This window comes from Talpa occidentalis, unplaced genomic scaffold (genome assembly GCF_014898055.3).
Source record: "Talpa occidentalis isolate TD23 unplaced genomic scaffold, MPIMG_talOcc4v2.1 talOcc4.17, whole genome shotgun sequence".
NCBI classification, from domain to species: Eukaryota; Metazoa; Chordata; class Mammalia; order Eulipotyphla; family Talpidae; genus Talpa; species Talpa occidentalis.
Window position 1 is genome coordinate 25,476,328 of NW_023601754.1, and position 14,698 is coordinate 25,491,025.

Sequence of the window (14,698 nt, forward strand, 5' to 3'; positions counted from 1 at the left end):
TCAGATTCTTTCATTGCATGCACATTCTTTCTCATGAAGACTTTGTTCCTAAATGCACAAGCCCAAATATTCTGTAACTGTATTGTTCTTTATTATACTAGCCCAAATATTTTGTTAATTTTGTAGACTCACTAAAGATATTTATTTGGTAATTCCTGCTTTGCAAAAAAAAAAAGACTATTTTATTGGAAATAAGTTTTAGGTTTTTTAAATCAAAGGTATTCTTTATTAGCTTAATACTTAGTTTGCTTTCATATAATTCATGAATTAACAAACATACAAACATTCAGAGTCAATGCTCATTTCTCTGATTTCTTTTCCTATTTTTATGTTGATTTATTAACCTAAAACAAATTTCTACAGCTTTTCCTAGTGAAATTTTAATGTTAAATTTCTGTGAAATTGACATTTTATTTTTTTAGTGTTTAAAGACCTTGATCGTACAGTTTCTAATGCTTTATTTTTAGTGTTTTAATTATTTTGCCTTTTTAAATATACTTTTTCTTTTTAAAAAGGTACCACTTGGCCCCTTTGCCTTCATGCCAGGAAAACTTGTCCACACCAATGAAGTCACTGTTTTACTTGGGGACAATTGGTTTGCAAAGTGTTCGGCAAAGCAGGCTGTGGGCTTAGTTGAGCACCGGAAAGAACGTACGTACCCACTATAAATGGTGTTTCTCTGCTGGATGTATATCATTTCACAAAGTGTCAAGCTGATGAGCCGTTTGTTACTAAAAGTGCCTTCATGATTTATTAGTCCATGCTATTTGTGATTCCATTGGCTTATAGGTGGTTTGAATAGAACCAACATTTGAGAATGGAAGCTGGAGAATGGAACATCTGGGCTGGAAATACCTACAGCTGCATGTTTTCAGTGATTATAAAGTGTGAAAATCTTTACATGTTAGGAAGACATAAGAATTGGTATTGGTTTATATTTTATAATTGATTTGTTTTAGGAGCTTTCCTATACTTGCTTCTAATACATTTTAATTTTTTAAAGATTAGCAAAAGATTATTTATTTATTGAAGTAATAATTGTTTTACAACACTGTCTTTGACTTTGGCTGAGTAGGTTCACACCTCAGATATTTATGTTATTCCCTTACCTACTTCTAGTACTTTAGTACAAAGAAGGAGAGAATACCTGTTTGCAAAAATATAGGTAATTCTTACAGATGTGTTTTGGTTCAGAAGCATATTTTTGTTTCACAGAAGAGGAGGCCAGGCCTGTGGTGGTGCTACCCAATATGACACCCTTTTATTTATTAAGTGGTTTTAGGATTCTGCCTCATTTCATGGAGGTGGTTCTTTAGTTTTATTTTTGATATTTTTTGTTCATGTGAATAACCACCCACATATCTTGTATTTAGTGGGTTGACTTGCGTTCCACTTTAAAATTAGGTTTATTTAATGTCTAATCCATGTTCTTATGCCTAGTTCTTATGTCTAGTAGTATGCTTAAATTGATGGTATAGTATCACTCCCTACCTGCTTTTTATCTTCTAGTTAAATGTGCATTTGAAAATTTTTGAGGATCCATCTATATAAATGATGACATATAGATAAAAAACAGCTGAGTTTCCTAAAGCTGAAAATATTTACACATTAGTGGGTACTAGTTACAAAACTCATTTACTCAGTGAAATTCTGGGATCTGTATTTGGAGACTCTAGTTGTCAATCAACTCCTATAAGTTTATAGTTGATGTATATATATATATATATATTAAAGATTTATTTATTTATTTATACAAATACTGGGTACAGTCAAAAGCGCGGGAGGGTGAGAGAATTCACCAGAGCCAGAGCAGGGAGCAGAACAGGCAGACTGATGAAGTACACTGCTGAGGGGAGCAGCAGGTGCGGCAGGAGAGGTCTGTGGGCCATGTGGGACCCTTGTCGGCGGCCCGGGATCGAACTGGTGCTGCGGAGGCTGTGGGCAGCTTCACAGCCCAGCGCTCAACTGCTGTGCCATCCGGCAGGCCCTTTATATATTTTTTTGGTCTTTTGTGACACTAATCAGAATCTTACTGTTACACTTGTGTATACTTTCTGGCAGTGGTATTTCTTTTGGCAGGACTACTTTAAAATTTCTTTTGGCAGTACTGCTTTAAAGTAAGTCATGTAATTTAGAAAAAAGAGAATGGCCATAATTTCTTCATAAAGGTCTATCTTAATGGGGGTAAGACCTTTTTCCTTTATTGAAGTATCTGCTGTAGGAAATCTGTTCGTAGTCTCTTGACATTTGCTAATTTTGACTTTCCTATTGGTATTTCAGCAAAGAAATCTTTAGAATCAATTGTGACTTAACATATTAATGGGAGAATATTTTTAGTAGAATAGAGCTCTAGACTAGAGAAATATTTTTTGGTAAATCACTTTCCAATGTTAAATATGGTTTTGGGAAAATGACCAAATATATTGATTTCTGGGCTAAACTTTTTTTTCTTTCAGAATGCATATACAAATTATGTTGAGACTCTTATGACAAATGAATTTTAAGAATATTGTTTTATTCACAAAAAATTGAAGAAAATTTTAGTCATTATTGTACTTTACATTTATTAAGAAGATACTTTATTTTTCTTAAGGCAGAAGAAATATAACAAATTGAACATACAGTCGTCTACCTCATTGTTGACAGCGTAATTAGAAGTGGGGGGAGGCCATTGCTTATTAAAAAAGGGGTCAAAATGAGGGTTAAAATGGATTTAACACCACCACCACCACTGTAGCAGCAACAAAAGGATTTGGAGGAAGTGGCTGTGAGGATGATTTCTCAGAGGAAAAAGACAAAAACTCAGTGTCTCTCCCTTTGTGCTCACATCTTATTTTTACCATTTAAGATGATTATAACTGGCTTTTTAAAGTTTTTCAGAGTGAAGGTGATTTTTTATTTGGTATGCTGTTCTGTGAGCTACAACACATGTAAAATTGGTTTAACTAGTGCCTCGATCAGGATACAGAATAGGGCTGTAGGTTATACCACAATCAGGACACAGGATCACACCAAAAACTGCATTTCCCTTTTGTGACATACCCTACTTTAAGGCCTGAGAACCACTTGATCTGTCCCTATCATTACTGTTTTTTTTTTTAACCTTTTTCAGAATGTCATATAAATGGGATCATAGACTAATTTTTTCAAAAAAATATTTTTTATTAAATACATTCATCTTGTTAAACCCAGATTTTTCAGAATTCTTATTTTTTATTTCCTCTACCACCCGTCCTACTGACCCTTTTGTCTCCCCCCCCCCCACCTCTGGTTCCCCAACCTCAGAAACCTCACTTTGGTTGTCAGTTCCCTCTGTTTTTTTTTTTGTTGTTGTTTTGTTTTATTCATCCACTCTGATTTCTTATTTTACTCATATATGTCAAATCATACCATATTTGTCTTTATCTTTTTGACTTTGCTACACATAAATTCCCTTTGCTGTAAATGGTAATATTTCATCTTTCCTTGTAGCTAAATAATACTCAATTTTAATGGATATACCACATCTTGATCCAGTCCTTTAACACTGAGCACTTACTTTGTTTTCATATCCTAGCTATTTATTATAAATAATACTGCAGTAAATATTATGGAACATGTAATTTTTTGAGTTGATGGTTTTGTATTCTTCAGGTTAGGTACCCAAAAATGGGATTGCTGGATAATCATACGATACTACCAATTTTAGTTTGTTAAGGTAGGTCTCAGACCACTATCCAAAATAGTTACATCAATTTATAGTCCCACTAAGAATGTGTTACTGTTTCTCTCTTTCTCCATCCAGGTCAGCACCTGTTATTGGAGGCCTTTTTAATGTAGGTCAGTGTCACAGGTGTGAATTGATATCTCATTATGGTGTTGACTTGTATCTCCCTTATTAAAAGTGATGAGAGCATTTTCCATTTCTCTTTTGACCTTCTGTAATCCTCTTTGGTAAATTCTTTCCCATATGCTGCACATTTTATAATTAGCTTTTTATTTTGTTGAGTCCAATGAATTCTTTGTTTCCCTGGGTTGTGTGATAGGTAAATATCTTCTCCCACTCAGTAGGGTATCTTTTTAACCTATTAGTATTTTATTTTGCTGTGTAAAAGTTTTTTAATTTGACATAGTTCCCAATTGTTGAATTTTGCTTTTATTTCCCTTGCTGTAGGGCTTGAGTTTCCAAAGACAGATATCTCTATCACCGATATTACGAAATTCATCACTAATGCTTTCCTTCTATGTGTTCTATTGTTGCAGGTCTAATGTCTAAGTCTTTAATCCTTTTTTGTGCATGGAACTAGAGAGTGATCCAAATTCATTCTTTTATCCATCCATTTTTCCATGTACCATTTGTTAAAGGGCCTCTCCTTTTTCCTTTGTATGGTCATGGCTTCTTTGCCACAAATTAGGTATTAATGTATATATACATGGATATATTTCTGAGTTTCAGTTCTGTTCCCATTGGTCCTGTGTCTGTTTTCATTCCAGTACCATACTGTTTTAGTTACTGTTATTTTATAATATAGTTTATTATTATTATTTTTCAAAGATTTTTTTTTAATTTATGCATACAAGAGCTGGGATACAGGCCAGAAGTGCAGGTGCGTGTGTGTGTGTGTGAGAGAGAGAGAGAGAGAGAGGAGTCACCAGAAACAGAGTGGGGAGCAAAACAGGCAGACTGACTGAAATACACTGCTGAGGGGAGCAGCGGGCAAGACATGAGAGGTCTGCTGCACCATGTGGGTTGCTTCCTGGCTGGCTGGGGATTGAACTCGTGCTGCAGAGACTGCGGATAGCTTCACAGTGCTGTGCTTATTTAACCCCTTGCGCCACCAGGGAGGCCCTTATAATATAGTTTAAAAACAGGTAACATGATGCCTCCATTTGTCTTCTTTTTTTCTTAGGATTGCTTTAGCTATTTGAAGTCTTTTATGGCTTCTTATAAATTTTGGTATTCTTTGTTTTATTTTCTGGAAGAATATCATTAGAATTTTAATGGGATTTTATTGAATCTATGTATTGCTTTTGGTAAGATAGTCATTTTGACTATATTCTCTCCATTTATGAATAAGGAATTTTTTGCATCTATTTATGTCTTGTTTTAGACCTTTTAAATAGTGTCTTTGAAGGTTTTTTTTTTTTTTTTTAAGATTTATTTATTTATTTATTTATTTATACAAGCACTGGGTACAGTCAGAAGCGCAGAGGGTGAGAGAATTCACCAGAGCCAGAGCGGAGAGCAGAGCAGGCAGACTGACGAAGTACATTGCTGAGGGGAGCAGTGGGCGCCGCAGGAGAGGTCTGCATGCCGTTTGGGACCCTCACCCTGCGGCCAGGGATCGAACCGGCGCTGCAGAGACTGTGGGCAGCTTTGCAACCCAGCGCTCAACCGCTGTGCCGCCAACCGCTGTGCCGCCGGGGAGGCCCCTTTGAAGGTTTTCATTATATAAACCCATCACCACCTTAATGCAGCTTATTTCTAGGTATTTATTTCTTTTTGATCCAGTTGTAAATTATTTTCTTGATTTTTTTTCTCCTCATTTATTAATATTAAAGTATTAATATTAACATCTTGTATCTGAGATATTAATATTAAAAATTGAATATAAATTATAAAAAAATTAAATGTCTCATTTATTTGTATATAAAAATGCAACAGAATTTTATATGTTTTGTAACTTGCAACTTTATTGTATTTACTTACTTTTTCTAATAATGTTTTGGTTGAGTTTTTAGTGTTTTTCAGTGTATAATGTCTTCATGTCTGCAAGCAATGATAGTTTCACTTCTTTTCCTGTATTTCAATTGACTTGCTTCTTAAACTTCTATTGATACATCTCATAAATTCTGATAGCTTGTGCCCTTATTCCATTAGTCTCCAGATATTTTTTAAGTTTTGCTTTAATTTTCCACTGAACAGTGGTTATTTGAGCAATATGTTGTTTAATTTCCATACGTTTTAAGGTTTTTCCTATTCTTGTTTTTAATTGTTGATTTCTCCCTTTATTTCATTATGATCAGAAAGAATGTTTGGTATAATTTCAATCTTCATACATTATTGACAGTTGACCTGTATCCCAACATTATCTATTCTTGAGAATGAGCTATGTGCACTTGACAAAAATTTGTATGCTGCAGTTACTGGGTGGAATGTTCTGTAGATACATTTTAAGTCTATCTGATCTAGCTCATCATGTAAAACTGTTGCTTCTTTATTCATTGTCTCTTGTTAATCTGTCCATGGTTTAAAGTGGGCTTTTAAAAATCTCCTATAGTAAATCCCCTACTACTGTAAAGATAGCTTTCTTTAATTCTGTTAGTAATTGCTTTATATATATTGGATTCCTCATCATTTTGTGCATATATTTTTGTGTTACATCATCTTGTTCTAGTAATCCCTTGATTTTCTCTGTCTCTCCCTTATGTTATTTTCTCTGTCTCTCCCTTATGTTATATAAGTATTGCTGTTCTTGACTTTTAAAAATTGTCATTTGATTGTATGATTGTCTTTTAGTCTTTAACTTTAAAGCTGTGCTTTTTTTTTTTAAAGATTTAGTTTTTATTTTTACGTAGAAGTACTGGATGAGTTTCCCATAAACAAGAGAATGTTAGACATTGTTCTGTAATCCATTCAGCTACTCTCTACCTTTTAATTGGTGAATTCAAGTCATTTACATTTCAAGTGATTATTGAAACATGTATTTGATGCCACTTTGTGTTTTATTTTGTTTTTTTTCTGCCTTTTTCTTTTTTGGCACCTGCCTTTTATGTTTTGTTTGGGTTTCATTTCCATTGTCTTATGTGCTACATCTGTTGATGTGTGTTTGAAGGTTGAAGTGTGTATATAACGGTCTCCTTGTGACCTGTTGAATAGTTTCATTGCAGCTTGTTCTAATGCCCACCCCCCCTCCGCTTTTAAACATTTGGTGTTAGTTACTGCTAGATGTCTTTTTTTTTTTTTTAAAGATTTATTTATTCATACAAGCACTGGGTACAGTCAGAAGCATGGGAGGGTGAGAGAATTCACCAGAGCCAGAGCAGGGAACAGAACAGGCAGAGTGATGAAATACACTGCTGAGGGGAGCAGTGGGCGTGGCAGGAGAGGTCTGTCGCGCCATGTGGGACCCTCGCCAGTGGCCGGGGATCGAACCGGTGCTGCAGAGGCTGTGGGCAGCTTTGCAGCCCAGCGCTCAACCGCTGCGCCACCGGGGGAGGCCCTAGATGTCATTTTTTTATTGTTTAAAAAGAGTGCCTTTAATATTTCTTTTAAGGATGAACTGATGGTGGTGTATTCTCTTATGAATGATAATCTGACTGGATATATATAGTATTCTAGGTTGGAAATCTTTTTGTTCAAGGGCCTAAAATAATTCCTGCCATTCTTTTCCTGCCTACAAGTTTTCTGCTAAGGAGTTTGCATGTAGTCTAACAGTATGTCATGGGGTATGTGTGTGTCTGGTATTTTTCATTTTCTCTTGTATTTGGATATTTGCTTGTTTCACAATGTTAGGGGAAGCTCTTTTCTATTATTTCTTTAAATTAATGTTTTGGGCCTCTCTCATCTCCTGAGTTCCCTATGACATGGGTATTATTTCTCATTAAATTATTCCTAGGAATTTCATTCAAGTCTTTAATTCACTTTGTTACGTTATTAATAGTTTTTTTTTTTTTTTACAAATAATGTAATATAAGGGCCTAACGTCATTCATTTGTATGAAGGTATTTAATTTTCCAACATTGTTGGTTGAATAGACTGTCCTTATATATACCATTGAATGGTTTTGGCACCTGTGTTGAAAATCATTTGGTCATATATGGGAGCTTATATTTTTGTGCTCTCTGTTAAACTTTATGATCTGTATGTCTATCCTAATGCCAGTATACTACAGTATTTTGATTTCTGTAGCTTTGTAGGAAGTTTTGAAATCAGGAAGTATGAGACCTTCAACTTTAATCTACTTTTTCAGACTACTTTGACTATGCAGGATCTCTTAAATTTCATATGAATTTTGGATTGGGTTTTTCTATTTCTACAAGAAACGTTAGTGGGATTTTGATTTGAATTGCATTGGATTTGTAGATTGCTTGGGTAATATTGACATGCTAACAGTATTAAGTCCTCCAGTCCATGAATACAAGGTATCTTTGCACTTAATTGCATCTTCTTCAGTTGTTTTCAGCAACAGTTCACATTTTTTTGTTCCTAAGTCTTAGCTTCCTTAGCTAAAATTATTGCTAAATACTTTATTCCTTGTGATGCTATTGTAAATGGAGTTATTAATTTCCTTTTCTGATTTGCTCATTGTTGATACATAGAAATGCAACTCATTTTTGAGTGCTGATTTTGTATTTTGCAACTTTGCTTAATTTATTAACTCTAACAGTTTTCCCCTTTTTTGGGTATGTTTGTGGAATGTTAGTGTTTTCTACATGTACGATTCTATCATCTGCCAATAGAGTAATTTTATTTCTTTCTTTCCAGTTTTGATGTTATTTCATTTTCTCACCTAATTGCTTTTAGTTTTGTTGATTTTCCTCCTTTCATATTTTCTATTTTGTTTATCTCCAATCTAGTCTTTGGGTTTAGTTTTCTTTTTCGGATTCCTCAAAGCATGCAACCTAGGTCATGATATAAGATCTTTTTTTAGTGTAGGTGTTTATGATACTTCTGAGCATGCTTATAGTGAGTTAGTGTATTAACTGATTAAAGTTCAAGAGAACGATTGTCATGAGGCAAGATGGTGGGATTAAAATCATAGGTAGAGAATGTGGCATTGGAAAGTGTCAATGAAAAAGAGGCAAAAGAGAAAGAAAAAAAGATTTGAAAGAGGCAAAAAGCTAGGTAATGAATATTTAGGTTAGAGATTCAAATATTCACAGTAATACAGTCAAGTGTACTGGTTCAAAACTGAGAGGTTAGGAGCTAGAAGTATGTATAGAATATGTATTGTGGGACATGTCATGTGGCCATCAATAATACTTTATGATTTATCTTATGAGGCAACATGTATGACCTTGGGTATCTTCAGTGAGGCATACCTTAAGTCTGTTGATATTTTTTTTTTTAAGATTTATTTATTTATGCAGGGTGCAGGTCAGAGATGCCGGGGGTGAGAGGGCTCACCAGAGATAGAGTGGGGAACAGAACAAGCAGACTGACTGAAATACACTGCTGAGGGGAGCAGTGGGCGACATAGGAGAAGTCTGTTGTGCCATGTGGGTTGCTCCCTGGCCGGCCGGGGATCGAACTTGTGCTGCAGAGGCTGCGGATTGCTTCATAGTTTTCTGTGCCTAAGCCCTTGTGCCACCAGGGAGGCCCCCAAGTCTGTTGATGATATTTTGTTATAAAATATAAATATATAATTTCGTTTTTATGCTTTAAGTGTATATAGATTTAAAACATTATATATTATCTTAAAACATCTAATGAAAACAGTAGCAGTGTCCTGCTCAGTTCCTCTCAACTCCCAGTTCCCAGTCCCTAGAGGAAATTACTTCTAGTCTTTGGGGGCTCATCTTTTGCTTTGCTCTTTTTATCTGTATTTCCCAAGTAATTTCCATATTCTATTTTCTTGATTTTTCAACCCACACCACCATTTTATTAGGTATCTATTTATAACTAAAGGGAACACTTAGCTCATTGATATTTTCTTCTCCTTGTTCCTGCTCTCCTAATCTTTTAAATATTGTTTTATTATAATTTTTGTTAAGTATGTGTGCATGCTTAGATTTAATTCAGTTTCTGTTCTTGTACAGCCTTTTCTTTGCACTTAGCTTTTTTCTGTTTTTTTTTTTTTTTAATGCTATATATCTATCGTTAGTTCATTCAAACACTTTATTCTTAGTATCCACTATACTGAATTCATTCTTTGTCTTGCTTTGATGTATACTGGCTCCCGTGTTGAACAAAGAGCAGCTACCTTGCTGGGGTGTTCCTTTACCATCAGAGCATGTCTTTGCTTCTTACTTAGTCCCTGTTTCCTGATTCCCATGGCACGTCTCCTTTCAGTTTTACTCAACTTGTTGGAATATACAGTCTTTACTAACTTTCTGAGAAAGTATGTGGATATAAATTTTCATTTTGCATGTTTGAAAATATTCTTTATACTCTCACTTTTTGTAGCTAGACTGTTTAGAATTCTAAACAGTTTCTCCATAGAATTTTGATAAGTATTCATGTGTTGCTATTTAAAAGTGGGATGCCATTTTCTTTTTTGTATGTGACATGTATTTTTCTCTTCGGTAACTTTATTTCATATGATAAAGTATCATAGTGTTAAGCCTTGTTGTAGGTATTTTAAATTTTATTTATAAGGTGCTTAGTGTATCCTTTCAGTATGAATATTCACGTCCTGCAGTCCTGGGAAATTTTTAGTATCATTTCTTTGATAATTTCCTTCTCCTGTTGCCTATCTCTTTTTCTTTGTTATAATTTTTGAAGTGATCTTTGACTTCATCTTTGGAATCATGTATTTATTTATTTTTTTTAATTCCTGATATTTTACATCCCAGGAGCTGTTTTTTGTTTATTTTGTTCTTTGTTTCTTTGGTACTTCATACTGTTCTTGTTGCATGGGTACAGTGTCTTTTTTCTTTTAAAGTTTTCTTGGTGCATGGACTCTTCCCCCACTTTTCTTTTGGTGATTCTTGTCAAGCAATGTTAGGAAACCCTATGTGCATGGGGCAGAGCTTGTTGACTAGTAGAGTTTTTTGGAGGGAGTTAAGGTGGCAAGTTAATTTATTTTTTTCCGTTAACGGATGTAAAAATCAGCAACCTTTAGGTTAGTCAACAACCTATAGAGTAATTTCTAGTCTTAATTTAGTGTTTTGGGAATCAGGTTGAATGTCTCAGGGTTCAATATGTATACTGTTTTCACTAAGACATTTTCCATTCTCCTCTGTTCTTTACTCCTCCCTACAATCTCTGCACACCACTATGCCTGTAAATTCTTTGTTTAGTCAGGAAAGGGGAGATTTCTTTTCTTTCTTTGTTTATTTATTTATTTTTAATTTTTTTATTTTTTACATAATTTTTCATTTTTAAACAATATTTGCTTCCCCCCACCTCAGGTGTAGTCCCCATAGAGTTTCCTTCACCAGTGCACCATCACCTCAGTCTCCCTCCCTCTGATCTCTCTCCCTCCTCCCCTGCAGGATGTCTCTGATTTATAATTGTCTGTTTTTGCTTTGTTGTGTTTTGTATTGTTATTTTTTTTTTACACTGATGTCTTATTTGGTTTCCCTGTATTTTTTCTGTAAGTGAAACAACCTGATATTTTTCTTTTTCCTTCTGATTTATTACACTGAGCATAATTCCTTCTAGTTCCATCCATGTTGCTGCAAATGGCTTGAGTTTATCTTTTTTGATTGCTGAATAATATTCCATTGTGTATATATGCCACATCTTCTTGATCCAGTCATCTATTTTTCAGCATTTGGGTTGTTTCCAGGTTTTACCTATTGTAAATAGTACTGCAGTAAACATAGGAGTACAGGTGTTTTTTTGAACCAGTGTTTTTGTGTCCTTTGGGTAGATCCCTAGTAGTGGCATTGCCAGGTCATATGGTGGCTCCATTTTTAGTAGACTGAGAAACCTCCACACAGCTTTCCTTAGTGGATGGACCAGTTTGCACTCCCACTAGCAATATAGGAGAGTTCCTTTTTCACTACATGCTCGCCAATATTTTTTTTTAATTGTTCTTGAAATTTTATTTATTTATTTATTTTTTAAATAATAGATTTTATTTTTATATTCCCCCATACAATTGCAACCCCCCCATTCTGACCACCATCCCTCCCCTCCCGCCCCCCGCCCCCCCAAAAGTGTCTCTGGTTCATAAGTTTTTTGTTGATTTTGATTTTCACTTTCTTATAGTTATTCGTTTTCCTGGTCCCTTATTTAAGTTTTCTAGATTCCTGCTATGAATGAGACCATCCGATATTTTTCTTTTTCTTTTTGGCTTATTTCGCTGAGCATGATCCCTTCCAGTGCCATCCATGTTGCTGCAAATTGCATGTGTTTATCTTTTTTGAATGCTGAGCCAACATTTGTTGCTGTTTTTTTTTGATATGTGCCATTCTTACTGGTGTAAGGTGGTATCTCAGTGTGGTTTTGATTTGCATTTCTGTGATTCTAAGGGATGTTGAACAGTTTTTCATATGTCTGTTGGTCTTTTGCATTTCCTCTTTGGAGAAATGTCTTTTAAGTTCTTCTGCCCATTTCTTTTTTTTTTTTTTAATAATAAATTTTATTTTTATATTCCCCATATAATTGCAACACCCCCATTTTGACCCCAATCCCTCCCCTCCCACCCCTCACCCCCCAAAAAGTGTCTCTGGTTCATAGTTGTTTGTTGATTTTGATTTTCACTTTCTTATAGTTATTCATTTCTTGACTGGATTGTTTATTTTGTTTTTGTTGAGTCAGTGAGTTCTTTGTATAGCTTTGCGATCAGTTCCTTATCATTTGAATGGAGTGCAAAGATGTTTTCCTAATCAGTGGGGTGTCTCTTTGTTTTGGTGAATGTCTCTTTTGCTGTACAGAAGCTTTTTAATTTGATGTAATCCCAGGTGTTTATCTTTTCCTTGACTTTCTTTGCTTTGGGTGATGGGTCTTTAAAGATGTTATTGCCATGCATGTCTTGTAGTGTTTTACCTATATTTTCTGTATATTTTATGGTTTCAGGTCTTATGTCCAATTCTTTTATCCATTTTGAGTTGATTTTTGTGCATGGTGAGAGGGATTGGTCTAGTTTCATTTTTTTTGCATGTGGTGATCCAATTTTCCCAGCACCATTTATTGAACAAACTGTCCTTGTTCCATTTCTATTCAGTTCCATTGGTCTGTGTGTCTGTTTTTGTTCCAATACCAAACTGTTTTAATTATTATGGCTTTGTAGTATAGCCTGAAGTTTGGAAGTGAGATACCCCCTTTTTCCTTTGTTTTCATCAGTAGGGCTTTGGCTATTCATGTTTTTTTGTGGTTCCATATGAATTTCATCAGTATTTGTTCTATTTCTTTGAAGAATGTCATTGAGATTTTTACTGAAATAGCATTGAATCTGCATATTGCTTTTGGTAGGATGGACATTTTAATAATGTTACTTCTTCCAATCCATGAGTGGGGGATGTCTTTCTATTTCTTTGTGTCTTCTTCTATTTCTTTTTTTTTTTTTTTTTAAGATTTATTTATTTAACAAGCACTGGGTACAGTCAAAAGCACAGGAGGGTGAGAGAATTCACCAGAGCCAGAGCAGGGAACAGAACAGGCAGAGTAAACGAAATACGCTGCTGAGGGGAGCAGCTGGCTTGACAGGAGAGGTCTGCAGCACCATGTGGGACCCTTGCCTGCTGCCGGGGATGGAACTGGTGCTGCAGAGGCTGCGGGCAGCTTTGCAGCTCAGCGCTCAACCGCTGTACCACCAGGGGAGGCCCTTCTATTTCTTTTAACAGTGTTTTATAATTTTCTTTGTATAGGTCCTTCACCCCTTTTGTTAGGTTTATTTCCAAGTATTTGAGGTTTCTTTTTTTGTTTCAGTCATAAAAGGAATGGTTTTCTTGATTTCTTCTTCTTTTAGATTGATTTCCAAGTATTTGAGGTTTTTTTTTTTTTTTTTTTTTTTGGTTTCAGTAATAAAAGGAATGGTTTTCTTGATTTCTTCTTCTTTAGATTGATTGTGTATAAGAAGGCTACTGACTTGTATGTGTTGATTTTGTGTCCTGCTTCTTTACTAAACTGGTTGATTATTTCGCGTAGTTTTTTTGTGGAGTTTTTAGGGTTCTCTACGAATACTGTCATATTGTCTGCAAATAGTGATAGTTTTACTTCTTCTTTCCCTATTTGGATTCGAAAGAGGAGATTTCTTGACTGTCTTTTGTAAGGGTGGGATTTGGAACCTAACCATTCCATTCATTCATTCATTCATTCATTCATTCATTCAGACCTTTGTATTTATTTTACCCTTTCTTTAGAAATACTTTAGAGAGAGGGGTCTTTTCCAGGTCCTGCAGCTCATGCAGCCTTCTGCTGCTGTGGTTGGGTTTCACTCTTGTTAAGCAAAGTCATTTGCCACTTACTCAGTTTCCAAAATTTGGTTGCTCTCCTTGTCTACTATATTTCTTGTCACCTTTTCCATTATCTTTGTCTTTACGCTATACTTTTTTTTAAGTAGTTATTTTTAAAAGGTATGGGGGAAAGTGAATTTTAAGTGCACAAATTCAGTTTCTGTGTTAAAGCACAAGTACAAACCTTTGAAGTGGCTTAAGGAGAGATGTAGTACAGAGGTTTGTGAACACTTCCACCAGGGGGCATGTCCTGTTGAAACTGTTGAAAGAATACTGAAAAATTCCAGCACACAAAAGGAAAGAGGTTGAGAATGGTGTGGCCACAAAGGATTCAGAAAAGACTTGTCTTGACAGGCCTGATCCTTTTTAGTACATACCAATATATGGCTGAGTGAAAAGATTGCTGTCATGAATGGCATTTGTAAGTTTTATTAGGCTTTGCAAATGATTTTTGTTCCTGTCAAATGCATGTAACTCCACAAACAATTAAATATTTGATCCTGTTTGGTGAATTGTATATTACTTATATTTAGGTAAAGATGATTCAGCTTAAGTTCCTAGGAGCTTTTTAGATTTTCTTTTTCTAGTTTAAATGTGATTTTTTAGAATTTACACTATTAATTTGCTTTCATACTCTTTTCATAGCTAG

General features: G+C 35.0%; 1 protein-coding gene across 1 annotated transcript in view; it reads left to right on the top strand.

The window, feature by feature from the left end:
- URI1 (URI1 prefoldin like chaperone) overlaps positions 1-14,698 on the top strand; it is a 64,350-nt gene that overhangs the window by 35,476 nt on the left and 14,176 nt on the right. Inside the window, exon 4 of the mRNA XM_037516346.2 lies at positions 516-651. Coding sequence (XP_037372243.1) covers positions 516-651 — 136 coding nt within the window. The remainder of the gene's footprint in view (positions 1-515; positions 652-14,698) is intronic.